This window comes from Neofelis nebulosa, chromosome 10 (assembly GCF_028018385.1).
Source record: "Neofelis nebulosa isolate mNeoNeb1 chromosome 10, mNeoNeb1.pri, whole genome shotgun sequence".
Taxonomy (NCBI): Eukaryota; Metazoa; Chordata; class Mammalia; order Carnivora; family Felidae; genus Neofelis; species Neofelis nebulosa.
In genome coordinates this window covers 112,648,466-112,676,309 of record NC_080791.1, presented here as the reverse complement: position 1 = coordinate 112,676,309, position 27,844 = coordinate 112,648,466, and the positions used below count along the sequence as shown (strand labels likewise).

At 62.2% G+C, this 27,844-nt stretch overlaps 1 protein-coding gene across 10 annotated transcripts in view; it reads left to right on the top strand.

The window, feature by feature from the left end:
* The window catches only part of SHANK2 (SH3 and multiple ankyrin repeat domains 2), a 497,540-nt gene that overhangs the window by 215,143 nt on the left and 254,553 nt on the right, over positions 1-27,844 (top strand). For all 10 annotated transcript variants that reach the window (XM_058689981.1, XM_058689985.1, XM_058689980.1 and 7 more), the window contains 3 exons: positions 1,698-2,013; positions 14,113-14,282; positions 20,184-20,297. In XM_058689981.1, the coding sequence (XP_058545964.1) occupies positions 1,698-2,013; positions 14,113-14,282; positions 20,184-20,297 (600 nt within the window). The remainder of the gene's footprint in view (positions 1-1,697; positions 2,014-14,112; positions 14,283-20,183; positions 20,298-27,844) is intronic.

The following is a 27,844-nucleotide window of genomic DNA, read 5'->3' as shown; positions in this document are numbered from 1 at the left end:
CGTGTCCCTTCCAAAGGCTCAGCAGCTGTTCTGGACGTGGATTCCCAGTGCCCATCCTGAGCCTCCTGCCGTTTTTACGCGTCTTTCCCGAGCTGGCTCCGTCCCTGCCTTCCCGGACTGTCCTGCATCCTGGCGAGGCGGTGAAGGGGTGACTGGGTCACAGCTGTCTCAGTGGAGCCCGGCCAGCACACCTGTATCCCCTGTGAGCCAGCCAGCGCCACCTCTGTCCCCTGTGATCCCGGCCAGCGCCACCTCTGTCCCTTGTGAGCCCGGCTGCCCAGTGTGGTCGTCGCCGAGAGCAGGGGTTGACGTCAGGCCCAGGCTCCGTGAAGGGTGCACCTGTCCTTAGTTTTCATGAAGTACTTCACCGCAGCCTCTGACCTCGGGCAGCGCGGATGGCGAATTGTGCTCGCAATACTCTTGTCCTCTGAGACGCCGAGACTCCCGTCTCCAGCCCAGCTCCCCTGGGAGGGCACGCGCAGCCCCAGTCTGTGTGCAGTGACGGCCCTGGCCTCAGGCAGCACAGACTTGGGAGCTCGCTCGCCCGCTTCATCCCAAAGTACACCAACCCCATGGCGAGCGGGAAGCTGCCCACGTGTCGGGACCTTGAAGGAAGCCCGCGTCCCCGGCTCCTGGGGTCATCGGCATCTGACTTCTCCACAGCCTGGAGGGCTGCTTTTCTTTACATGCGTCTTCTTAGAAAGGACACTTTCTATTTCTGGCTCCAGCCCGCGGAGCAAGCCCGAGTGGTTGCAGCGTGCACGCCTGCACCCACGGTCCCCGTGGGCAGTGTCCTCGTTCTGAGTCTCTGGGACGCTGAACTCGGCAGAGTAAGGGCCTCGCCTGCAGTCTAGAACGTCGTAGGAAGACGGGTGAGGTGTGCTCACCTCTTCCTGCTTCACACTGCGGGGCCTGGTTTGAAGGGTGGAAAAAGAAGCACGCTTGGAACCGAAGCAGACGCCTGGGACAGTGCTTGGAGGGCCGTGTGCGTGTCCCGGGGCGGCTGTGACACAGTCCCGGAGACGGGGGGCTTACCCAACAGGATTTATTGCCCCCCTGGCCTGGTGGCCGGAGCCCGAGGTCCAGGCGTGGGCAGGGCTGGGTCCCCCCGAGGCCTCTCACCTTGCGTGTGGACGGCCGTCCTCTCCCTGTGTCCTCACGGGGTCGTCCCTCTGTGCGTGTCTGTGCCCTGATGGCCTCTTGTTACACGGACCCCGGTCACACGGGATCAGGGCCCACCCTGTGGCCCCGTGTTACCGTACCCACCTCCGTGGAGACCCCATGGCCACATGCCGTCTGGGGTGCAAAGGGTCAGGACTCCAACACCGGACTTGCAGGGGGACCCAGTTCAGCCCCCACCAGGGGCCAGGCTTGGGTCTCGGTGAGGACGTACCTGTGGCCGTCTCAGTGCCCCGGCTGCGTTGTGAGGCCCTCACACGCGTCTCGGCTGCGGGCGGAGCGGGGCGCTGGCCCCGATGGAAGTCGGACCCCGAGTCCCTTCCATGTCAAGCGTTGGCTTGAGCCTCCGTGAAATGGAGAGGTTCTCAGTGTCCGCCTGTCGCTGCTTCTGTGTCGGGGCGGGTTCCGCGCACGGCGGGGACCGGCGGGGGCTCAGGGCGCGCGCAGGGGCGTGTCCGCGCCCTGCACGGAAGGTGCCACGGGTGCGCTCACCCTCCTCCTTGTTCTCTCCCACCCAGTGCCCTTCCGAGAGGCCCCGGCGTACTCCAACCGGAGGCGGCGCCCCCCCAACACGCTGGCCGCCCCCCGGGTCCTGCTACGCTCCAACAGTGACAACAACCTCAACACCAGCGCGCCCGACTGGGCCGTCTGTTCCGCCACCTCCCACCGCAGTCTCTCGCCCCAGCTGCTGCAGCAGACGCCCGGCAAGCCCGAGGGGGCCGCCAGGACGCTGGGGGGCTACACCCCCGGGCCCTACAGCCGGTCACCGTCGCTCAACAGGCTGGGCGGTGCCCTCGAAGATGGCAAGAGGCTCCAGCGGCCCTGGCACGTCGGGTAAGGAGTGGCCAGGGTAGAGGGGGCTGGCGATGAGCCAGGGGGCTCCCGCGGGGACCAGGAGAGGGGGCCCTCCCTGCTCCATGGCTCCTGGTTTCTAGGGCTCAGGGCACGCCCAGAGGCTGGCCAGAGCACCTCTTTTACTCCAGCCTGGATGCCGGGTCACCCGCACGAGCACGTGCCCGTGCCCGTGATGACCTCTCAGGGCAGGTGCGGGAGACGGGGCTGAGCTGCCTGGAGTGACCTGGGGCTGGGGCTGGCGTCTGGGGCCTCGTTTCCATTCCCTGTGCTTCGGACCCTGGCTTCCCAGAGTGAAAGGCGAACAGAGAGGGTGCTAAGGCCACCAGCCTGCTCGTTGCCACTTGTTCCTAATGCCGCATTTGAGGCAAACGCACCTGCCCGATCCAGAACCCGGGGTCCCACTCGGGGTCTGGGCCCTCCCCCCAGCACGTTGGCCACCTGGCCATGGAGACTTGCTCGCATGAGGATGGGACTTCCGGGCCGGGGAGGGTGGGCTCACGGCTGGGGCTCAGAGCAGCCACGGCCCCCCGCTCCCAGCAAGGCCAGTCTACTCCCCCTCGGGCCTGGGCCCGGGTCCTCACGCTCCCGCTGGCTGGCCCCCTGCCTGCTGGTTCCTGGTTTCCACGCCTGCACGTGGCGTTCCCAAGCGTCTGTCCCCTTGATCTCTGTCCTCACCTGTGGTGGCCCAGGAAGGCCCGCCGACCTGTTTTCCTGGCGAGCACAGGTGAGGTGTGGTGCCCGCTTGGCCCAGCGTGTCACCGGATTCCCTGTCCCACCTTGTCCCATCCTCCCCCCACCCAGGGCTCTGAGGGCACTTGGTTTGCCAAGCCTACCACGTGAGGCTTGCTGAGACCATGTCCCCGGCTGACGTCTGTGATGCTAGGGACACGGGGGCCACCCCCCCCCGGGGGCTCTGTCCCACAGGTTCCATGTGTTCAGAGTGGGGTGCAGGCGGGGAGCCTGGGATGGGAGGGAGGGTCCGTGCTTCACACGGTCCCAACTGGGGGCTGACGGCTGTGCTCCGAGCAGCAGCGGCAGGTCTCCGGATGGGGGAGGACGCGCCCGCGGGAACCCTGTCCCCCGGCCCCTGGGCGGGGGGGGGTCTCGGGCCTGAGGCTCTGTCTGGACGCAGGCACGATCCCAAGCCCACATCAGCACCTCCGCCCCGGCACTGCCTGGCAGTCTCGTTCTCCAAACAGTGAGATCCAGTTTCTGGTTCTGGTCTAGATTCTCAACTCCGAGTCGCCCCGAGGGAGAAGTCCCAGGTGCTAAGAACAGTTTAAAGCTAAATTAAAGGTTTCCCCCGAGGCGGCAAATTCTACTTCACACGGTTCGCTAGCATCACGGCTATCATTTTAAGAAGAGCGTGTCCCCTTCCTCCAGGACGAAATCTAATACGATGCCAATGGCACTGTGGCCGGGGACCCCCGACGCCGCAAACAAAATACTGCTTGTGAAGGGGAGGGAGGAAAGGCACCGCTGTGCCTCGCCGGGGCCCTGCCTGGCTGTCCCTGGTGTCCTGTGCGCACGTGTGAGGTCCTTCCAGCGGCCTGTCCTGAGCGCCCAGGACTTCTGGGCCCTCGTTCTGGACTCCGCCCTGGGCCAGCTACTTAACAGTTTGTGCCTCATCCACACAGTGAGGGTCAGGGGAAGCCCGGCGCCCCGGGGCTGTCTCTAAGATGGGATGAATGAGCTCATGGCCATGCCTTGCGCTGGGTGAGTGCTCCGTCGAGGCAGGCCCTTAGGTGAAGCTCCAATCTGCGTGCGACCCAGGACTGGGCGCTTGGCCAGGCCGACTGCCTGTGTCACCCAGAGCTCCGGGCAGGACAGTCAGCCGTCCAGGTTTGCCTGGGACCATGGGATCGCCCCCAACCGTCGGCCCGCTCTCTGTCCTGGCCCAGCCGGTGCACTGCCCCGGGAAGCGGTGCCCTGATCCTTAGTCCTGCCGTCTCTGCCTCGTCCAGCCTTCCTCCCCCACCCTGACAGGTGTCTCTGTTCAGGATCCAGCTCCCTTGCTGGTGACAGTAGCCCCTCTGTGACAGGAGCCGTGAGCTGCTGGGGGGCTTCCCCCAATCCTCCTCTGTCCTAACGGGGACCTGCCGGGCACCCCAGCTGCCCCTGGGAAAGGTGGGCCTTTGAGCCGCATGGCAGGCTATCTGCTTCCTGGCGAGGAGACCACGCTCTGGCCTTTCAGACCACGTCCATGCGTGGAGCTGGCTGCACAACCAGCCCCGGGGATGGGGGAGGCTGGATGCCGGTTCCACAGCATGGCCCCCGGGCCTTGTGGAGGGCTCAGGGAGGTGGCTGAACCCCTCCAGTCTGTCTTTGTCTTCGTAGCTCAGAGCCCAACCCTTCCCCGGGGCAGACGGACCCTGCCTGGCAGGGGGCCTTGCACAGAGGCCCCCAGAGCCCTTCCTGCTTCTGGCAGAACCCAGGGTGGGGTTAGGAGGCCCCACGTGGTGGAGGGAAAAGCCTGCTCCGTCTACACACACTGTCCCCACGGTAGCTGCTCCGGAGGCCCCCCACCCGTGGAGACCCCGTGCCGAACCGCCGGGTTGTGTTGAGCTCTGCTCCTGCCCTCCGTGGGACTAGACACATGACCGTTCTGTGCGGTCTCCTGTGTAGCCAGGGGCTGGTGGTTTGTGATGAGGGTTAACTTGAATTTGACTCCCGTCGGGCTCACGTTCTGAGGTCACGTGTGGCTCACGGTGGGCTCCCCAGAAGCGTTTGCCGCTCTTGGCTGTCACCAAGACCTTTAGAAGGACCCCGTGGCCACCGTGGGCCGGCACTGGAGGGTGTCCGGGGCCACTGTCCGGGTGACAGCTCCAGCCACGAGGCGGGAGAAGCAGAGGCAATCACGTCGGCCCGGTGGAGGGAGACCCAGACTCCTGACACGAGGATTTGTCCTCAGGGCCCCCCTTGTCCCCTCCCTTCCCTCTCGCCACCGGCAGGGAATCCCGGACACTTAGCAACGTGATCAGGCAGAGCCCTTTTGCTGGAATGCCGAGCTAAGGCCCCAGAAACCCCAGCCGGAAATACGGCGGGCGCATCCGTGTGGCCAGACCTGCAGGTGCAGACTCGGTGGCTGGATGGGAGAACCAAGGCGTCCCCAGCTGCCCGAGCCACTGCCTGGCTCCTGCTGGCACGGCTGACCGGAGCCCTCCCCTGCAGGGCTCTGTGCTGTGGGCAGGGTCAGCCTCCCCCGCGGAGCTGGCCTCCCATAGCCAGCTGACCTGAGTGCAGAGCAGAGAGGCAAGAAGGTCCGCGGAGGTCAGAACCCCTGTACGTGCAGCACCTTTGCGTGGGCCTCAGGTGCGGGGCTCTGCACACCCCTGCCTACCACGGCGCCCTCTGGTGGCACCCACGGGCATGGCTCGTCCGCGTCCCTGAGGACCCCTGGCCCGTTGCCCAGCAGCTGAATGTGGAGAGGAGGACCCGGGGGCCCGCCAGGACCCCTCCCTCCAGTGACCTCGCAGGCTGCCCTGGTCTCAGCAGCACAGGGAAGCATTCTGGCCACCCTCTCATCAAGGGAGCATCTCTTGGTGGGTTTAGCTCAGCACAGTGGGGAAGACTGCTGCTGCTGGGTCCAGGCAGAGAGATCCAGTGCAGCCCGGGGCCGGCTGGTGGCATCTCTCTGAGCGTGAGCCATCGGGCCGAACCCGGCGGGGCCTCCGCAGAGTCTTGTACCCAAGTTACTATCGTGTTCCGGAACCTGCCCGCGGGAAGCTGAGGCCATGTAGGCGCTTTTGGGGTTTCAGAAGGATGAGAAGGCAGGTGCCCGGCAGCCCCCCAGTCTGGGGGGCCTGGCCATCCAAGGGGGTCCAGGTGTTGGGGCGGCAGGTGCCCGTGGCCCTCTGGTGGAAGGTGACATCAGCATTGCCAGTAAGTGCCCCCTGAGTGGCGCCTGCCTGCCCGTGAGCGCCCGGGAAGGAACGCCAGCCAGAGACAAGGGCCTCGAATCCCAGAGCAGGTCTGCTCACAGAATAGAGCCTGTGGATGGAGCCACAGACTTGAGAAATCAGAAGCCCCGTCCCCTTCCTTGGAAGGTGGAAATGGGTTCTGGAAGGTTCTGGGGTGGCGGGAATCCATCTAGCCCTACACGCCGTTTCCAGGAGACAAAGTGCCCATCTTGTCAGGCTTATGGGTGTGAAGGGTCTAGCTTGGGTCTCTCTCCATGTCTGCGATCCCTCTCCCTGCTTCCTGGGGGCATGGGGACCACAGCTCTGCTCCCCCAGAGGAACCGGGACCTGGCTTCCTCAGTGAGAACTCAGTGCAGCGGCTGCTCCCTTCCTGTGCCTGCCCTGACCCAGAAAGGGGGTGGGGGTGAGCTCCAGCCAGCTGGGGTGAGGGCAGGGCTGGGGTACGGTCTGGACGAGGTGGGCGCCGGGTGACCCCAGGCTTGGGGTCAGGTGGCCCTCCTGCTGCCCCATTGCTGCCTGACCTAGTGTGCTAAGGGCGCGTCTGTCCGGGTTTGTGTCTGTCACTGGGCAGGCAGGTGGGGCCGGGCCAAGGGGACCTACTATAGGGGAGCAGGTACATCTTGGCTGCTGAGGAATCAGTGTCCAGGAGCACCTCACGGGCCACCCCTCACCTGCCACTCTCTCTCCTTCTGCGTTTGGGGACGTTTAGCCTTTGCTGCCTCCATTGGTCACGCAGATGTGTGAATTCCCAATCTCCTCTGTTCTGGGCGCTCACCGTGTGGAAGTGAATGCCGTGTCCCTACCCCAGAAATGAGGGCAGGAGACACATAAGCCCCTGACAGAGCCGCCCCCCGCCAGGAGTCAGAGCTCATGCAAGTCAGGGCTCAGACCTCTGTGGGGGATGGGGGGGCTCCATGGAGGAGGGGAAGATCCCCAAGTGGGGAAAGAGGTGGGCCCCCCGGGCCCAGGGAGGGGTGAGGGGTCCAGTGTGACTGGAGCAGACAGCGGAAGGTGTCAGGAGGGGGCACGTTCAGAGCGGCTCCCCATCACTCGGGGGCTCCTGAGACTTCCTCTCCCCGCCGCCCTCTTCTGCTTGGAGCCAGGGGTGGCCTTGGGCTTGCAAACGGGCAGGAGCCCAACTACAGAGGAGTGTGGGTTACCATGGAGGGTGTTGGAGCGGCTGGACGGAGCCCGTGTCCGGTGGCTCTCACGTCTCTAGAGTCCACCAAGTCCCGGCTCACAGGGGTGCCCAGCTAGTGTCACTGTGGCCAGTGGGATGGGACATCCTGATGACCATCCATCCCCAGATCCCTTCTCAGGACCCCACGTGGAGGCTGTGGGTTGTGGGGTGCCGTTACTGGAACAGTAGAGGCAGGGCAGAGCACAGAGCCCACGCCGGGGCCACCGTGCCCAGGGCAGTGAGTGCTGAGGATTCCCGCCCATCTTCCTGGCCCCGGGGCAGAGAGGTGACGGTGCTGATGACACGGGGGGTGACGCAGGGTCTGAGATTCTATACTGAAGACACAACGATCGACGGACGGTAAGAACTTGGGGCCTTTTGGGTTGGCCATGCCTTACCCTCTTTGCCAAGCTACAGCACTCTCCTGCCCACTCGCCCTGGGTGAGCCAGGGGCCTGGGGAAACCCCGATTTTAGCCGGTCCCCAGGTCTGCCAGGTCCCTGTTCACCCTGGACAGCTGGGAAATGGCTCAGTTCACTCGTCCATGTCACTCCACAGCCAGCCCCCCGATTTTCTGATACGGAGAATTCAGTGATTTGGCCCTTCTACCCAAACAAGTGCCTGGAGTCGCATCTGGCTGTTCTTGGACGGAGCACAAGGGAAGTGTTGACAGTGTGGGGTGTGGAACTTCAGACCATCCTCACTGTGCAGGCGGGATGCAGGGGGCCCAGCCGGTCCCCCCCATGCCTCCTTTCCCGGGAGGGGATGGCTCTCCCATCCCCAGGCCACGGAGGAGCTCTGCTCTGGCTTCTGCCGTGGGAAGCTGGAGCCTGGAGGACACAGTGCATAAACAGAGGACGTTGTGAGCATAAGACACCTTTCCCTGCAGGGGAGGTCATGGTCACCAGGGCTCATCACTGCGCAGAGGAGGGAGCTCCCAGGGAGCCCTGGGCTGGGATCAAGGAGCTGGGATGTGAGGTCAGCTGTGTATCAGCGACTGTTTATGGAGACTCCATTTTCCATCTGCAGCATGGGACTTAGTGAGGTTCAAATGAATGGGGAATGAGAAGATGCTCTAGCTCTTGTGGGAGATCCAACATCACTGCATTAGGCAGTGCCTACACCATGCACGCACTCTGGTCTTCGGGGACTAATTCCTGTTCTTAGACAAAGCCTTTCCAGGCATGGATCGATGGGCTAGGGAACTGACCATCTGCAAACAGGCTCGGGAAACAACTCCCCAGATTGGAGCTGTGTTCACTCTGACTTCTCTGCCCAGTGACGCACGCTCTGGTGCCAGCTGGAAGCAGGCAGCTGACACAGGTAACTTGTTACCCACTTACCAGTGGAAGCGGGGAGTGGTAATGGTGCTAATGTTCGCTTAACACCTACAGAGACTGGTTCCTGCTGACTCCTTCTCCAGTCACTGTGGATCCTCCCCTCTTATCAGAGAGGGAAACGGGCTTCAAGAGGTTAAATCACTTGTCTAACATCTGTAGTAAGAGGTCAGCTGGGCATCTGGCAGGGTCCTTTTTGAAATTTGGGTGGATGGGTAAATACGAAGTTCAGATAAGTGGTAAGATGGATAGGTGGGTGGACAGATGAATAGATGGATAAGTGGATAGATGGGTAGATGGATGGATGTGGGTGGATGGATGGATGGATGGATGGATAAGAGGGTGCATGGTAGAATGGATGGATGTATGAATGTGGTGGATGGATCATGGATGGATAGATGGGTGAGTGAATGAATGGGTAGATGGATGGATGGATGGATGGATGGATGGATGGATGGATGAGAGGGTAGATGGTTGACCGGATGGATGGGTGAATGGATGGATGGGTAGGTCGTGTCTAGGTAGGTAGATAGGAGGGTGGATGGGTTAGTGAATAGCTGGGTGGATGGAGGGGTAGATGGATAGATACCATCACCCCCAACACAGAGTCAAGCTAAAAATAGAAAATGACCACGCAATCATGTATTATAGCTCTAGAAAGAGAACGTTATCAGCCCTGAGACAAGATCACGACCGTGTAACTCTGGTCTGTGACGGTGACCGAGCGCGTGCAGCACGTGGGGTGCGTATGCGTGTGCGCACATGCGTGGGGGAGGTGCTTTGCCAGGCTCTTAACTGCTCTCTCTTTCCTCACCTCGTTCCTCGCCTTTCTCTCATCATCGCGTTGGGGGACAGAAGCTGTGGTCAAGCCAAACGTCCCCAGTTTAAGTATCAACAGCACTTCCTTCCTCCTCTCCCCATCCCTTCTGTCCGTCCATCCATCCATCGCCCCCAGTCCACCCACCCACGCATCTCTCCATCCACCCACCCACCTGTCCGTCCATCCTTTCCTTCGTTTACCCAACAGAGAGCGAGTGAGCCCCTAGGCTGTGCCAAGCCCCGTCGGGCCCTCGGGATAAAATCGTGGACCAAACGGTCTTCGAGGAGCTTGTATTCAAGTGGGGGCAGGGAGGTGAAAGCCAACGAGGAAAAAGGGTACGCGAATCATAAAGTCCCTTCGTTCAAAACTCCCTCTTCTCCAGGAGCCCAGAGTGGGGCTCAGCAAAGGCTCTCTCCCCAAGACCCAGGACGACGACCTATCCTTGTCCCTCAACCCGCTGGCTGCACAGTGGACGTGCTGGCCCCCGGGCTTCTGCCGGGCGCAGGGGAGGGCGCTGGCGTGCTGAGTCCACGGCGCCGCGAGGCTCAGGCGGTGAATACCGCGGGGCACTTTCCTCAGGCCCGGGTAGTAGGCCCGCCACTCACCGTTGTGACGTTTCGGCCCTGCGGCCACGATGTCACGGTTAACAGCAGCTCCGGCTCCCGGCCTACGAACCGTCTCGCTCCCCGACCGTCCTCTCAGAGTGGGCCGTGAAGGCTGATGCTTGAACACCACGGGACGGGATCCGGAAGGACTCTGGTGCCTCAAAATGCGTCAAGGTGGAGGCGCGAACGTTTTCCGACATCGTACGGCGCGAGGCCGGCTCGAAGACGGGGCGGGACGGTCGTGCCTTCCGACTGCGACAGCGCTCCCGGCCCGGCCTGCGCCCGAACTCCCATCAGAACGTGTGACGATCCCAGCCGCGCTTCCCGTCCACAGTCTGACCGCGTGGCCAGCAGGCGTTTTAGTTGCAAAGGGTGCTGAGGAGGCCTGTGCGGACGCCCGGTCCGGGCGCGAGTGCAGCGGGGGCGCCTTTTCCACGATGCCAGCTCGCGGCCATAGCGCGGCGCGGGGGTTCGAGGCGCGGGCGCCTCCAGCCGGGCGCAAACGCAGCCGCCACGGTCCGGGCGGCAGGTGCGGGGGGCGTGCCCCGGGGTGACCCCGCGGGCCGAGACCCGAGGCAGGAAGTGTGCAGGTGGTGGCTACCGGTCCCCTCTCGCAGCCAGACCCTCAGCTGAGGGCCTACTGCGTGCCGGGCACGGGGCTCACGGCAGGGAACCAGCCAGAGGTGGTCCCTGCCCTCGGAACCGGGGACTAAAGCAGCACGTGGATAAGTGAACGATCTGACCTGGAGGGGCACCGTCCGGTCCACGGGCAGCCGTGGCCACGAGCCACGGGCCGGAGCCCAGTTTGGACGAAGCGGTCCAGGAGCACAAGGGACCCGGGTGCGGCTGAAATCCGGAGAGAGTCGGGAAGAGCAGGAGGTGAGGGGGGCAGCTGGGAAGGAGCTGGTCACACAGGGAACCCCGGGTCAGGAGTCCGGCGTGGATGCCGAACCCACTGTGACGACGATGAAGTGTTCCAGGTGGGGACCCAGTGGCACCTCCCCCTTTCCGGAAGGGGCCCTAGGGACAGCCGCCCTCCTGCTGCACAGCAAGACAGTGCAGACCCGCCCAGAGGACACGGTGCTGGGGGAGGGGAGCCCGGAGGCCTCTCTAGGTCGGGGAGGGGGGCCCGTCAGAGACCCCGCCGGAGGCCCCTCTCGCACCCACCCCGGCTGGTGCCAAAGACGCGGACGCTGGGAGCTGCCGTTCAGGGAGGCCAGGCACCGCGTAGTAACGTAGTAAGTGGAACCCGGGGGGCGGGGGGGGGGCCTGGGAGCACGTAGCCCAGAGGGATGTGAACAGACCAGGCACGCTTGGCCGGACGTGGGGCTCACGGGGAACAGATTCCCCACCTGGGTTCTCCCGGACCCCGCAGGAGATGTGGCATCTCTCACCGGGTCCCAGCAGGCCTTCAAATGCCGCCCAGGCAGGAACCGATCTGGGGAGGGAGGGGGCCGAGGGTGGGGGCCTGCGTCCTCGGAAGAATCCGGAACAGCTGGAACACATTGACAAGGAGCTCGACAAGGAGCACTGGCTGGGGCGCCCTCCTCAGGGCGGCCGGGGCCGAGAGCAGACCATGGCTGTGCTCAAAGTGCGGTGACGGGGTCTGGAGCGGCCTCTTCTCCATTACCCTCCTGCCGCCCCAGCCCTGGGTCCCACCCCTGCCATCCCTCAGTGCGCACAGGGCAGGTGCGTCGAGGACACTTCAGCCACAGTTTACAGAGGTCTGGGGGCCCTGGTGTGTGGTCCTCTCCCCAAGCCCACCCCTCTCTACCTACCCCAAGCCTCTTCTGAACCCATCTGATGCAGGTGAGTGGCCCCAGGGGCCACATTCCCTATTGAAGCGGAATTGGGTCCCTTGTTTTCCAGGACTCACCTTCTGCACCCAGAAGCCAGAGAGGAGACCCCCTCATGCCCCTACTCTCCTCTGAGCCCTTGGTCTCTTGGGCCAAGCCGCCCTGAGTCTGGCTGACACGAGGCGGGCTGAACTAGTGAATCATACCCTGGGCTCATGCAGGTGCCACAGAAGGCTGGCGGGGTCCTCTCAGGTGGGAACATGGCCCAGCTACTCTGGCTTTCCCGAATTCTTTCGCATGACTGCCAGGTGCCCCAGGTTGTCCCTCCTCTCCGTGAGTCCTGCCTTGCCAAGCTGTTACCTTGGACCAAAATGTGTGTGTGGGGGGGGGGGGGGGGGCGGGGGGTTGCCCACGACATGTCTTCTGCAGAAGTCACTCCTCTCAGGGCTCCTGGCATGCCTGGGGATAAATGACATCCGTCAGAAGGAACGTCTGGGTCTTTGAGAGGAACCCCAAGGTGCATTTTCTTGTGCAGGCACATTGATCTGTAGCTGGCCAGACAGTGAGAGGGTAACTGAGGAGGTGATGTGAGCCCACTGGGCAGGGGCACCTGGTGGTACCCAAGTTCACAGGGGCACCTGCGCCCCCAGGATTCGGTGACCTCCATCTGTGGCTTGAACTTGGTCAACGAAGGCTCCGTGGGAGAAATCGCATCCCTGGGGACACACGGCCCCCCCAGCCCACGCTCAGTCAGACGGTGAATGAGTCGCGGGCCCAGGACGTAGTGCTGCCCTGCTCGGTGAACTTCTACGAGCATGAAGCAAAGCGTGTGCCATTTATCAGGGGTGCGGGTGTGGGTAAGGACCGCGCAAAGAAATGTGGAGGGTTCACATTAACCCCCCAGCGTGAGCGGTCCCGTCAGCTTCTGAAATTCTCCTTGCAAGCCTGTTTCACAGCAGCCCCCCACCCCTGCCCGTGCGAACGTCCTCCTCGTAGAAAGCTCGAGGCCCCGTCCGCGGGCTCAGGGGCCACAGTATCCATAGTTGAGTGGGGCCCCACTGCTGGGGACGTGAATTTGTGACACGCGTCGGCCCCTCCTGAGACCCAGGTGTGGCTCCCCAGTTAGAAATCCCTGCCCAGCTTCGACCTTGTGTGTATGCTCTTCCCAAAGACCCCGTCCCGGGTAGACGGCTCGAGGATCCCTCGTGTCGTCCCCCATAAGAACGAGGGTGGCCGTGCTCTCTTTCCGCTGCCCAGAAGTGGCCGGCTTCGGCCGCCCGTCACGGGGGTGCGGGGACGTCGTGACAGAAGCCCCTCAGCGTGTTTCTCTGTGAACGTGCCTCCCGCGCACGCATAGCCCCCCTGTTGGGGCGGCCGGGGTGTTTGTCACCATCCGGCCTGGACGTCGACCTGGAAACGTACGCTCTTTGTGAAATAACGTAAAGCACGACAGGAGGGGCCCCCCTCTTGTGAGACATCTTGTGAGCAGGGCTTCCGGGAGCGGCCACGAGTGTCATCCCGAGAGCTCTCACGGAAGGTGCTGGTGTTTCCGCACCTGGAGTGGCTGGTGCCCGCACGGCGAACCTGATAACGTGCCGGAGAACCGGGGTCTGCCCCGATTTCTGCCTCGCTGCAGCCCTTTGCTTTTATTTTTCTAAAAAATTGTGTTAAAGTGCACATAACATAGAGTTTGCAATCTCACCTGTGTTCGCACAGTTCCGCGGCTCTAAGCGCGTTCCCGCTGTTATACGGCCGTCCCCACACTCCGGCTCCAGAACTGTCCATCTTCCCAGGTGGAGGCTCCGCCCCGTGAACACGGACCTCCAGCCCCTCCCCTGGCCACAGCGCCCACCGTCCATGCTGTCCCCATGAGACACTGACCCCCAGCCCACCATCCTACTTAGGGATTTGGCTGTTCCAGGTACCTGCTTTCAATGGAATCATGTCGGGATCGCCTGCCTTTTCTGACTGGCTTCTTTCACTGAGCGCGACGTCCGCAAGGTCCACCCATGTTGTAGCAGACATCAGAACGTCCTTCCTTTCTGAGGCTGGGCGTTAGTCTGCTGTGTGGATGGGCCGCACTGTTCATCTGTTTGTACTTGCTGGGCACTCGGGTCGTTTCCATCTTTCAGCGTCATGAGCAGTGGCGCTGTGGACAGGGCGTGCAAACGTGTGTTTGGGGCCCTGCTTTCGGTTCTATGGGGTTTATTCCCAGAAGCGGAAATGCTGGAATTACCGGTCTCTTAACCACGAACGCTGCCCCCGGGGCCTTTTCACGTCTTCGCCTCATCTAGAACCGGGGGCTCCTATGTGACCGCTTGAGCGGCACGGTGTTTGTGACGAATGGATAGGCTGCGAGCCTGGAGTGTGACGTGCGCTGTCTCAGGCCGTGACCCTCTCCCTCTGTCCCCTCCCTCTCAGGCCGGCTTTCCCGCCTGGAGCCAACAGGGACACGCTGTCTGCCTTCGAGTACCCAGAGCCCAAGCGGAAGCTCTACAGTGCGGTGCCGGGGAGGCTCTTCGTCGTCGTCAAGCCATACCACCCCCAGGTCGACGGCGAGATCCCCCTTCACCGCGGCGACAGGGTCAAAGGTCAGTGTCCACCCTGCTGCTGGGGCTGGGTCAGGCCGGGGCCCTGTTGGCCTCAGTGGACCCCACGTTGGGGTGTAGGTGCCTGGGGGCACATACAGAGCCCTGGGAAGGCAGAACGGGGAACAGAGTGACGCTCGCCAGTCATTCTGGGGGGACATAGCTGTGGCATCCCTGATGCCTGTGAGGGAGCAGCACACACACGTCTAGAATGAGATTCCGTTGCAGAAAGCGCAGGGACGGGGGCAGAGGTCCTTTCTACCTGGAAAACCCCTGAGGGCCCCAGGAAGAAGCGGCGTGGAGGGGGGCACCTGGGGGGGCTCAGTCGGTTGAGCATCTGACTTCGGCTCAGGTCGTGATCTCACGGTCCGTGAGTTCGAGCCCCACCTTGGGCTCTGTGCTGACGGCTAGGAGCCTGGAGCCTGCTTCGGATTCTGTGTCTCCTTCTCTCTCTGCCCCTTCCCTACTCATGATCTGTTTCTCTTTCAAAAATAAACATTAAACGAAATTTTAAAAAGCGGCATGGGAGGAGGACCATCACAGGTCATATTTGGACATGTCTTGTTGGGATTTGGGGTGTCTAGGTAGACGGTCCAGCAGGAGCCACAGCCTGGGGCCGATGGTGTTCCTGGGAAGGAAGCCCGCCAGGTTGGAAGGAAGTATTCCCCGAGCAGAATCCTGGGAAATGTGGTCGAAGAGAATTGAAGGGCTCCATGAATGCCGGGCCAAGGGGTTAGACTTTGTGGCCGGGGTCCTAGGGAGCCAGCGATGGTTTCCGAACAGGGAGAGGAGGTATGGAAAGTCTTTCAGGGAGACGGGTGTAATGAGGGCATGAGCAGGAGGTTGGCAGGAGCTGTAGCCTAGCCCTGTCATCTGAGGACAGGTCTTCAGAAGATGCATGGCAGGTGACAGACAGTGTGCCCCTTAGAGGTCGGCCGGCCAGCCGGGGCCAAGTCCTGCCGGCCCCCCAGGTCAGAACCCAGCGCCCTCTTCTGTGCCCTGTGCTAATCCGGCTGACCTCAGCTGGCTTTTGCAAGTGTCTGGTGACAGGTGGAGCCCTCTTCTCTCATGGCCCTGCCTGGTCGTCTAGCTGCACGTAAACTTGGCCATCCGGTAGGCTGTACAAGTCCCCGGAGCTCAGTTCATTTTCTTTCCGGCACTTTTCCTCACCTTAGATCACGTCTGTTGATCTTTTCCCAAAACTCTTTTCTCTGAAATGTCCCCTTCGCTGTTAAGGCCATCTCGTGAATTTTTTCTAATGTCGGAAATTGCACGTTTAAACTCCAGAGTTTCTGCGTGTATTGTTTCTGTCGTTTCCTTTCACGCAGGACCTCCCCTTGCCCTGTTGGGGTTTCTCGCTCCCCGAGAGCGTGTACTGTTTTAGGACACTGGAGTGGTCCAGTCGGCACTTGGAAGTCCCAGTCTGTGAGTCCCCCGTCCGGGCCATCTCAGGCTGGCCTTGCTTGGTTTCCTCTCCTTGTGAGGACGGGCTTTGTCCTAGCAGGTCTTGATGTGTCTGGTGACCCTCTGTTGCGTTGTGGACATCAGGAGGCTTAGTTGTGGGGATTCTGACTTCACTGAGTTTTCTTCTGTTTGGCTGGGTGGCCTGGGTGACAGGCCGGCTCAGATCTGGTGCCCCGCTGAGCTGCTCGACGCCCTGCACACGGCTCAGGGATGGGGTGGTCCGGTCTGCCGGCCCCTCTCGGGCTCCTTCCCTTGGGACTCGCAGGCTCCGGGCCGCGGAGCGGGGCTCTCTGGTCCAGCTTCCCTCCCGCAGGCCGGGCCCGTGTGCCTCCCCGCCCATTCGGGCACCTTCCCCTTCGAACCCGGGGTTTGTGGCCGCCTTCCCTGGTGGCCAGCAGGACCTTGTCCATCACACCTGTAGGCGGAAGTCCCTGCACCGTCCCCGTCTGGGGCGGGATTCTTGTCAGCTCTCAAATTATAAACATTCCAGCTACAAACGTAGAGGTTCACACAACCCACAACTTTGAATCTTAGCCCCAGAACACGTCATGGGGTCGACTTTGTCCCCTAGGAGCGAGCGGATTCACGCTGTCCCCGTGACAAGGACGCGGCTTCTGCAGATGGGCTGGCTGGTGGCTCCGCCGTGGCGATCACACGGGGCCCCGGACAGAAGGCGACAGAAGTGATTTTGCTGAGTGCCTGGGGGTCCACACTGCCGCCTCGGCCGTGCCGCTCCCTCGCGGATCCCCTGCGCCGCGGCTGCGGGGGGGGGGGTGTCCTGGAGGTGCCCCAGGGACGCGCCCCTCTCCTTTCTCCCGGCCTGGTGGGGGCACCTCTGGGAACAGGCCCTCTTCTGAGAAAGCTGGGCAGGCCAGGTCCCCGGGACTTGCCCCGTCCAGGAGCCCTCGCCTGAATACCGTTGGGCGATGCGTGAATCCGGGGGCGCTGTCGGCCGGTGTGAAGACGGAGCACCGCCCCTTATGGCCTGCTCTTACTGCGTCTGTGTGCACCCCACCCTACCTACCCTGTGGCCCCCGACACACCATCCAGGACTCCCTGGCCGGCCCAACTCTGAGGTCGGCTAAGCCCTCGGCCCAAGCCCCAGCCTTCCTTTGATTCCATGTGTTTCCATGGCGCTCTGCACCCCAGACGCACGCGGGGCTTCAGCCCGGGCCGGCAGGTGACCACCGGCAGGCCGCTTCGTATCTGGGAGCTTTGCGTCTGTCTCCACGCATCAGAGATGATAACAGGGTAGGTGGAGGTGGAGACCCCCATCCCTGAGCGCCTACTGTTTACTCCGCACAGCACTGGGCACGTCACGTGCGTTTCTGCACGTGAACCTCGTAGCCGCTGTAACTCCGGTAAAGACCTCCCAGTCTTCCCCCAGCTGGTCACCAGGGGCTCGGGACCCAGATCTACTTGGTCTGGACTCGGAGCCACGCCGGTCCCACCCCTCCCCGCTGTGTCCGCTCCGGCCTCCAGCTCTGCTCGCCTGTACCCGTGTCCGTGCTCTCGACCCGGTCTTGGAGAGACGAGAGGCAGACTTACCGTGTCTCCTTGTACGCGGACGGGAAACAGAAGGGCAGACAGGGCACAGGGCTCGGGTCAGGGGAATGGGGGCCGTGGGGGCGGCAGTGAGAGACGGAATCCGAGGAGACCCCAAGTCTGCAGCCGGATGAGGGGAGGCCGGGGAAGAGGAGGAGCCTCACAGCCCAGGGGCAGCAGGAAGGTGGCTCGGGGCAGAGGGGTGGACCCAAGCCGCCGAGGGGTCCCCCGCTGGGCAGGAGCCCTGTGGGCAGTGGTGTGAGGGGATCCGCCCCTCTCTGCATGTTTCCAGGGGCCTCGCCCCAGACTGGGACCCAGCCCTCGCTGCAGGAGAGCAGGGTGTGTGGGGAGCCGGGCCCATCTCCCGTGGAGAACAGAGATCAGTTCCCAGACTCGCGCCTCAAAGGGCGAATGCAAAGGACTTCTGTTCTGAAGGCAGCTGGGCGGGCCATGCAGGCCACTGACAGTTGCCCTGGAACCCGTTATGCTGGGCCTGGGCCCCCTTCCCTCCGGCCGCACTGTGTGGCCTGGTCTTGTGAGCAGCCCCTGCATCCTGGCTGCCCGGCTGGCGGCTGGTGGGGTCCCGGCAGTAGGCGGGAAGGCCCTGGGGTCCTGTGGATACGCCCCCGGCTCCCTGACCCCCAGCCGTGGAGGGTGGATCTTACTATTCCCGGTGGACCACGGAGCCCGTGCACCTGGGAAAGCATCTTTTGCATACCTCTCCCTAAGTGTGGGTGCCCGGGAACAGGGGTGTGCCTGCTGTGGTGCCCCTTGGGATACTATGTGAAGGAAAACCCAGGATGGCTTGAAATTCAGATGGCCTACGGCAACGTTCTAATCAGGGGGCTTGATGCAGAATGGGGGGCCCTGTCACTCAGGCTGTCCCAGCCCAGGGGCTCGCTCCCAGACACTCAGGTAGCTCCTTCCTCGATGACCCAGGCAGGTGCATGGCAGACGGGGGTGGGGACTCACTCAGTGACAGTCCCTCCCAAGCCCGGTAACGGCCCGGCTCATCTAGAACCGACAGTATTGTTTTCCAAAGTACAAGGCAGGGCCGTGTGTCTCTGGAGGGGAGAGGCCCGCCCGGAATAGCAGCCAGGAAGCGGACAGCTAGACCAGAACCTTCTCCAACCGCCATGCTTCAGCTGTGGCCTCGGGAGTGCGTGGGCTTATAGAAGCCAAGTGGATACTCCGTACTCAGGGTGCAAAGTGTCTACTTTTCAGTGACTTGAATCAGCAGTTTATGGGTGAGCCCAGCCCAGCTCCCTGCTTGCTTACAAGGAACACCCTCTCCTACCTGGGGACAGGTGCACCCTGACATGGTGGGCGCACCCAGTCCCCGGGGCGCAAGCCCAGATGTGTGGCCGATGGTCCGGCCGACACGGTTGCAGGACTAGCTCGCAGCTCCTTGAGGGCAGAGGGCCGGCCGTGCGCAAGGCCTGAAACCCAGCAGACGCTCCAGATGGGACCCAGCGTCCCGCCTGCACCCTCCACCTGCCCCTGCCAAGAGGACCACCCGCCGGTGCTCGCCCCCCCCGCCCCCCGCCTCCCCCTATCCACGCACCCTGCAGTTTCTCCGTCAGCCTCTGCCCCTTCCCGTGGGTCTCGGGATAAAAGGAACACACTCGGAAGCACGACGTGGTGTCCGTGAAACTGTGGCGTGTCTTCCCTGACTCCGGTGGGGGGGGGGGGGGGGGGGAGTCTGGAGACGGATGGGCAGGGAGCACAGGGTCACGAGCCTCTGTGTCGCACGCGGAGCTCTGGGGGCGTTGTCCCTCTCTGACGGATCGGGAAGCCCAGGCCCGGGGGTGAGAAGCTTCTGTGCGTGCCACGCAGACGAGGTGTGACCTAGGCGTGTGGCTTCGGGCTGCCACCAGGCAGTGCTCCGTCCGCGGGGCCCCTCTGGGGTGTGGGTCCCGGCCGGCTGGCTGCCTGGGGCGTGAGGGGCCGGCGTCAGCATGGGACGAAACGCTTGAAGCTGCTCGTGTCCGCATTGCACTGTGCAGAGTGGCCCCCATGGGCAGGCCCACCACCCCTTCTCTCTAAGGGGATCGGCGAGCCCCGCTCCCTGCCTGCACCCGCGTGATCAACAGGCCCTTCCCTGACCGGCTGGCTCGCCGGAGGCACGGGGCTCCGGCTGGCACCCTCCGCCTCCAGCGCTCCTCGCCTCGAGGCCGCACGGAACACGGGGTCAGGGCACAGCCCCCCGCTGCTCTGCCACACACTGACCTCCCAAAACTGGTTTGAAAGATCAGGCAGGGGCGCCTGGGTGGCTCGGTCGGATAAGCGTCCGACTTTGGCTCGGGTCGTGATCTCACAGTCTGTGGGTTCGAGCCTGCATCAGGCTCTGTGCTGATGCCTCGGAGCCTGGAGCCTGTTTCGGATTCTGCGTCTCCCTCTCTCTCTGCCCCTTCCCCTCTCATGCTCTGTCTCTGTCTCTCTCTGTCTCTGTCTCAAAAATAAATAAAAGATTAAAAAAAAAAAAAAAAGATCGGGCAGACCCAGACCTTTGGACTCCCCCTCCCCCAGCTCGGAAGGGGCAGACGTGACCTCGTCGTTCCTTCTGTCCGTGGAGGTGACCTGTCCCCCCACTTTTTCCACCTGACATCGTTGATGGCAGGGACTTACAGTTCCCTTCTCCCGTCTCAACTGGGACACCAAGAGAGGGGACAAAGTAGCCGTGGGACTCGTGGTCTCAGATTGCATTAGGTCTCCCAGGCCTAAGGGGAGAGGAGACCTGGGCAGTCTGGTGTCCACACCCTCAGCACCGTCTTCTCGACGGTCCCCTCGAGGTCCCCTCGTGGACGGCTGTGTAGACCTGGCCGAGGGCGCTGGCACGGCTCTGTCCCGGGCCCCCGAGCCCACCCGCTAACGGCTTCCCCTTCTTGTCTCTAGTGCTGAGCATCGGCGAGGGAGGCTTCTGGGAAGGCAGCGCCCGCGGCCACATCGGATGGTTCCCTGCCGAGTGCGTAGAGGAGGTGCAGTGCCGGCCCAAGGACAGCCAGGCAGGTAAGGCGGGCACCACCCTTCACCGCCCCTCGGGCCCCGGGCGACCCATCGGGCGTGCGGGGCGTGCGCTGAGAACCGGCTGGTGCCTGGCTACAGAGAAAGGCCGAGTTTCACAGCAAGGATTCCTCTGTGTCATCGAAAGAGGTTGATTCAATTCCTCTGGGCTTTGTCCAAACCAGAAATAGGTTGCAAGACAGTGCGGAAGCATTTAGTTAAGGGGCTGTTCAGTACACGTTCCAGAAAACTTGGATCGTTGGTTTCAGCTTCGGAAAAGGGCTTTCGTGGGTTGAGTGAGTCCTGCAGCCTGGTTATATCCGTCTCTCGTGCGGACGTCATGAATGGGCAGCTCGCCTTTCCTGAAAGGCCCTCCGTGCCCCCCCTCCCCCCCCCCCCGTAGAACCACACAGTTTGATGTTTCGATGAAAACCACTCGGGAGGGGTTGGGGCTCGCGACGGAAAATCATTTCCCTGTCTCTCAGAACTCCAGATATAGCCTTTGCTGCAAACCGTGTTGAAATCAATTGCCAAAACATTGACTTGAGTAAAACGTTGAGAGGTGATCGCTGGTGTAAAATGGTGTGGGGCACAGATCTGCTGGCTGCCGGGGAGAGCGAAGCATTAGCCGTCGTCCGCGAGGAGCCGGGGCCGCGTGTGCTCTGCCGGCCCTTGGCCGAGTCCCGGGCACGTCGCACACACGTCCGAAGCAGCCGCGTTTGCTCTGCGGCCAGTGGCTTGGCTGCGTCCATCGTGCGGGCCGGTGGCCCCCGTCCCGAGCAGCTTCCCAGCCCATGTGCTCCCCAGGGAGCCCCTGCCCCGGGGCCAGCGCGGCCGGGAAACGAGGCGTTCTGAGGACACGTGCTCTGGAAAGCGCGGTGGTATCTCCCGATCCGCCGGGTCCCCCGACACGTGGCTGGCTTTGCAGCCGCTCGGGGACACCCAGCTCTCCAAGAACTTTGGTTTCAGAGGGCCGTCTGTTTGCGCTAAGCTTCCCACTGTTCGCTCTCTGCTCGGGTTCCAACACCGGGTGGGGGGGATCGCGACGCTCGCCGTATTGTAGGGGTGTTGAGGTAGGAGGCAGCCTGACCTTAAGCTTGGAAGGTGAGGCTGCCACATGCTCCAGTGGGGAAGGCGGCTGGGAGGGGCAGCCGCCAGCCGGTGGGGGGGGGCTGGCTTTCCTGGGGGTGGTGATGCATCCACCGAGCCCCTGGTACCAGCCGGACCTCCAGGCAGTGCCTACGGCCCCTGGCCCAGCCGCATCCTGTCCTGCAAATGACCCGCCCAGCCCCTCTGGTTGTGAAGGGCAAGACCACAGCCTACGAGCGCGACTCCCCTTCCAGGAGGCCGAATGCCCCCATCCTCCCGGTCTAAGAGGGGAATCCAGCCGTCCTCCCCTCTCCTGCTCCTTCCCTGCCCACCTGCCAGCGCTGCCCCGCTTCGCCTGGATAAGATGCCCACAGGGCGGGTGGGGGCCGTGCAGCGTGTCCAGGCCGGGGGTCCCTCTGGAACGGCTTCCCGGGGGCTGTGTGTGTGTGTGTTTACCGCGGGGAAGCTGTCGGGTGTGGTGGACGTTCCTAGAAGGAAGCTCCTTGCTCCCGCAAGGCTCTGCAGGTTGGTGTCCTTTTGACAAAGCCGTGTTCTCCGCCCAGGCCGATGCCCAGCCTGACGTTCAATACCCTGGGGCTGCAGCCGATCCTGGGGGTTGCGCGCGGGGCCTGGAGAACCTTGGAAGCGGGTCCCCGACTCCCGCATGACCGCGCCAGACCCTGGACCGGCGGCACCCCGTGCAGGCACCCTGTGCACGTTTCCTGAGCCCCCCTGGCCCGGACCGCTTGCGGGGCTGAGCCCGAGACTAAACATGGGTCACGTTGTCTGTGAGGATCTTAGGAGCAAATTGCACTGTAACAGATTACCACAGACACCGCAACTTCATTATCTTGCGGGTCCGGAGGTGAGGAGTCTGGGGTGGGTCTCACGGGGCCACGGTCCCAGCATCAGCAGGGCCGCCGGCCTTTTCCAGAAGCTCGAGGGGAGAACGCACCTCCCTGTTTTCTCCAGGTTCTGGAGGCCACGGCATGCTTGGCTTGTGGCCCCTCCGGCCAGCCTCGGAGTGTGGGCCAGGCCCCTTACCCCGCATTTCTCCGACCCTCTCCTGCCTCTTCCCCACCTTAGGATGTGTGTGGTCAGATTGGGCCCCCCCCGGGTCATTCAGGCGAGGGTAAGCTGATTTGCAGCTTCCTTCTCCCTTTTCCACGCAAGGTCACTACTCACAGGTGCCGGGGATTAAGGCTGGAGTGTCTCTGGGGGCCCCCCTGTGCCCACCGAGGATGGGGAGTTATGAGCCCAGTAGCTGTGCTGTGACTTAGGCTATGGTTCGGAGGGGGAAGGCATCCTGTCACCTGGGATGGAGGGCGGTGGCACGGAGAGCAGGATCTGAGTTGGATTTGGGGGCCAGGAGGTTCTGATGCGACTCCCGCCGGGTCCCGTGTGCCCTGGGCTTTCTGAGCTTGTGACTTAGCACGATGGGTCCTTTTTCACAGATTTCTTTTATGGAGGTATGATTTACGTGCAGCGAAACGCAGCGGGCGTAAGCGTAGTTCCGTGCGTTTTGACAAACGTATATCCCTGTCTGTGACCGCACTTGGGGTACATTTTCACGACCCAGCACATTCTCTTCTGGGGGCTTTCTGGCCGCCCCAGCCCCTCCCCCATCAGGGTTCTGCCAGCAGAGGCCAGTACAACCGGTCGAACCTCACAGAGACGGGCGCCCTGTGGCAGGCACTTCTGGGCTAGGCTCCTGGCAGCCGGGCGCTCTCACGTTCAGCCACGCCGCTGCAGGGACCACGGTCCGTCCGTTCTCGTCACCGAGGCGTACTCTGTGCCATACTTGCTTTGCCCGTGCCCCCAGCAACGGGCATTTGGGTTGCTTCTCGGTTTGGGCTCATAGGGAGGTTTCTGCACGCGCCTTTCTCTGGACACGTGTTCCCCTCCCCCGGGGAAATCTCCGGCTGTGCACCTGCCAGGTCACAAGACAGGAGCGCGTGTCACTTTATAGGAAACATCCAGACGGCCCTCCCCGCTGCCCTGCCTCTCGGTGCTCCGCCAAGTGAGGGCTCCGTGGCCCCACTTTGCCGACGCGTGCGCCGACCTGTCTCGGCACCGCGGCTGTTCTGTGGGTGCGGAGGGCACCACACTGCCTGTGCCACACGGCAGGTGCCACACAGCGTTCTTGTGCGTAAGCGTCTCCCGTGCGCTTGCCCACAACAGTCAGCGTCTTCCAAAGTATCAGGGTGTGTCTTTGTCCGTTTTTATGTAACTTTTTTAAATATTTATTTATTTATTTATTTTGAGAGAGAGAGAGAGAGAGAGAGAGAGAGAGAGAGAGAAAGCAAGTGTGCAAGCGGGAGAGGGGCAGAGAGAGAGAGAGAGAGAGAGAGGGAGAGAGAGAATCCCGGGCGGGCTCCACACTCACCACAGAGCCCGACGTGGGGCTGGAACTCGCAAACGCAAGATTGTGACCTGAGCCGAGGTCAGAGGCTCCGCCGGCTGAGCCCCCGGGCGCCCTGTCTTTGTCCAGTTTTCACTGCTCTGCCTCCTGTTCCTGGTTTCCTTTGTGTTCTCTGCTGTCAGCCCTCTGTCACGTACGTGTTGCCGGTACTTTTCAGAGCCTAGGACTTGACTTTTCGTTTTCTAGCTGCGTCTTTAAGGAATGGGAAGTTTTTAAAATTTTAAAGGAAGTCCCACTTAGTGATTGTTTTCTTTCATAATTAGCCCTTTTTGTAGCCCCTCCCCACCCCCCAGCCCTGCCATTGTTACATATTGACAGCGAGCTGACCTGGAATATACACGGAATCCAGACACGGTACAAAGTACTTGGCACAAGTTTCCACCCCACAGGCTCGTTCTGTACAAAGTCAGTCTGGTTTGGGGAGTTCTCTCCCTTTGGGGAGCCCCGCATCTCTTTGTTGTAAAGTGAGTATTTAGCCCGCAAATCCCGCTCACACGCGTTGAATGAAATAGGTGAACGATTCAAGGAACCCACGACATGCAAAGGCCGCTCAGGGCACCTTATGCCTGAGCCCGACCGACTGATTTCCCGTCACCCAGCGACAAACGTTAGGGGCTGCTGGCAGCCATCAGCAGAGTGACGTGGTGGCCCCAGGACCTTGGCTGGTTCGCTGAGACACCTTTGGCTCAGTGCCGTGGAGAGGTCGGTAGCTGTATCTTCAACGTGGGAAGCGCTTGCTCTTCTGAAGCTTGGTTCTTATTTCTTAGGACTGTGTGTTTCTGCCATGTCGAAGTTTCCAATAAGCTTTCCTTTGTGGTGTCTCATCCAGCCCGAGGAGTAAGGAATCATCCTCCCCGATGTACATAAAAACACCGTCATCTCAGCACGCAGGAGCGCACCGGGAGGGGATCACCAGGCTGGGCCATGACCTGTTCTTTGGAACTCCTAGCGCCCTGCCCTGTGGTACCCTGCCTGGCAGAGCGGCAGGGAGACCCTGGAGTTACATGCATGTCCCTCCCCCGTGCTTCCGGGGTGCAGGCTTCTTAAGGATGGGGACTCGTCGGCAGATGCATTAGGTGGGGTGATGTCCGCTGCTATAACGAGCCCGTAACTTCGGCGGCTTGCTGTGTCTTTTCTGCCCGGCTGTGGCCTCATCACTCTCAAGGGCCGTAGGGGCCTCTGGCTCAGAAGGAACGTATGCCACTGCCTCTCTGTTCCCAGTGTCAAGGCCCAGCCGTGTGACCTGGAGGCCACAGGGCTCGGCCGTGCGGTCCCCTGCCGGGAGCCACCGCTGGCGACCGACCCCTCCGTGGGATAGACAGAGGTTCGTGGCTATGGGCGGACACAGACACATGTACATGTTAAGAGAGGCCCTTTAAGGAATTGGCTCAGGCCGTTGTGGGGGCTGGCAAGTGTGGGATCCGCGGGGCAGCTGGCAGGCTAGAGCCGCGGGCAGGAGCTCAGGCGGCAGTCTTGAGGCAAAGTGTCTTCATGGAGCCTGTTCTGCTGTTCGCCGATGGGAGGGGCCTCACCCACACCGGCGAGGAAAGTCTCCTTTACTCAGAGAGCTGGTTGCAGGTGCCGGGAACTGTGCCTACAGAGCACCTTCCCAGCAGCCCCCGGCCGAGTGCCTGCGGCTCTCTGGGTGCCGCAGTCTGGTCAGGCTGACGCCTGAAACTGACCGTCCCCATGACCGGCCCGCACTGTGGATGGAGGGAGGGACGGCGCCTGCCTCGCGGCCCTGCAGGGACCTTGGCGGCCCCTCTGCTCTCCAAGGCGTTGTGTCCCTGTCCCGTAAATCCGGGACGATGGCGTGGTCCTTTCTCTGCAGAATTGTGCCCATTGAACCACGGTGAGGGATGCCCCCCAGTGACACACCTCCAGTGACAAATGGACAAAATCCATCCAAAATCATCACTTGGAGCCATTGATGAGTCAGTTTATGGAAGGCAGAGGCATGCACACGTGACTTCCAGTGACCCGGCTCATGCATAAACGGGGCTCCCCGCTTGAGGACCCGGCAAGGCCAAGTCACTGCCAGGCAAATGGCGTCTCAGTTGCTGAGATAAAGGACCGGACGGTCTGATGAGGACAGGTGAGAAGGTGGCGTGAATAGCCACTGCCCATCCCTGACCACAGCCTCCAGAGGCAGCCACGTTCCGGTCGCCCGAAGGCCACAGAGCTGGGCAGTTCAGACCTCAGCTGCAGGACGCCCCGTTCTTAACTCCTGCCTCCCTACCGGGAGTGTACCCGGATGAGCCGCCCCCGCACGGTTTGGGGGTGTCACATGCCAAAGTGCTGCCACAGCCCGTCGGGACCCCCGGTAGATGCACCGACCCCCAGGGAGGAGGCCTTGTGGGGTTCCCGGTGGAATGGACTTCCGGAATCCAGTGGTAGATCTCCTGGGTACAGGCTTGCGACCGGATGAAGGGCGGTGAGTGCCCGGCCAGGGCTAGCTGTGCCCTCCCCAGTTGCACTTCTAGGGGGTGGGATAAATCTGTGTTTAGGAGTTGGCCCCGTTAGAAGATTCTAGAAGCTATCCATAAGAACAAGGTCTGGACCAGAAAGTCGGAACACTGCTGAAGAATCGGATGTGCGACACGTCCCGTCTGCCTCTCGGGGAGCACCTCGTAATCACCCTTTGGGGAGGTATCGTGACGATCCCTTTTGTCAACAAGGAAACACCACGGGCCCTTCGTGTCCAGGCTGGGAACTGAACCTGACCGCCCACGTTTCCCGGCTCTCTCTTCGCACCGGACCCGTCTCGTTCCCGCTCCTGCTGGGGACCCTCCTCCCCAGGCGCTCTGCAGCTTACCAGGGTGGTGGCCCCTCACGCAGAAGCCCCCGTCGGCTCAGCATCGACACTGACTCTGGGAGACGTCTCCCGAGGACCTCGGGCACAGGCTCTGAGGGCCGATGACACGGTACTCCCGGGTCTGGGCTCAGACCCTACGGGTGGGCTGGGGCACCATATTGAATAGCAGCTTCCTCCTCCCAGAATCGGCTGTGAGCACGGCTTACGGCTCTGCTCCCTTCACCCTCCTGCTGCATCGGGGCTTGAAACCACGTGTGAATGGGCCCCGGAATCACCCCCTCCTTCCCCTGGAGGGCACTGCCATGTGGCCTCGTCCCCTTCAGCAAACGCTCTGGTCGGGGCTGAGCCAGAACGTGAACGTGACCTCGTGGTTTGCCGAACGTTTGTGAGCATTCATGAGTGGCTCGTGGCTTCCCTCCTTTGAGATTTCTTGTGTCTGTGCACGCTGATAAGAAGGGAGATGAGGAGGAGGAGGGGAACCTCCTCCATGATGGCGCTGGACTAGGGGCCTGTCTGCCTGGTGCATCCTCGTGGCCCGATGCTCGTCTACACCTAGGATCCCTCTGTATTCTCTGGGCGGCTGCGTTCAGCTCACCCAGCGTCTCCCAAGATTGTGCTGGGACCGGTCACAACTGCTCGCTGCAGGGCTGGGCAGGGTTTGCTCCGGCCCTTCCGGAGAACACGCCCGGACCCCTGAGAGCCCTTCACCTGTCAGCTCAGCTTTTGCAGGTGATGTCTGTGACCTTCACAGTATGCTCAGGAGGTGGGGACACGGCGGTGTCCCTCCCCCTATTTTACAGGTGAGGGTCAGAGTTGTAAGTGACTCGCTCAGAAAAGCACGCTTAATAAGTGGCCGAGCCAGGACCCAAATGTAGATACATCCAAGCTGATGGTCTGTTCCATTCATCCTCCAGACTGGAGCGTCTCCAGGGGATCAACCACCCCCTGAGATGTTGAGATTTGGTGGCCAGGAGTGGTTGTGGTAGTTACGGTGGTGATGCCAGTTGGGTCAATGCTGGTGGTGATGTTGTTGACGGTGGTGGCGTGTTGATGGTCGTGGTGGTGATGCTCTTGGTGGTGGCGCTGGGGTTGGCATAATGGTGATGCAGTTGATGGTGGTGATGGTAAGGAGGTGACAAAAGGAATGATGATCATCACATCTGAGGGTCCAGCTTGGTGAATTCTACTGCTCTGGCCACAGGTAGGATTTTCTCACTTATCCCAGCC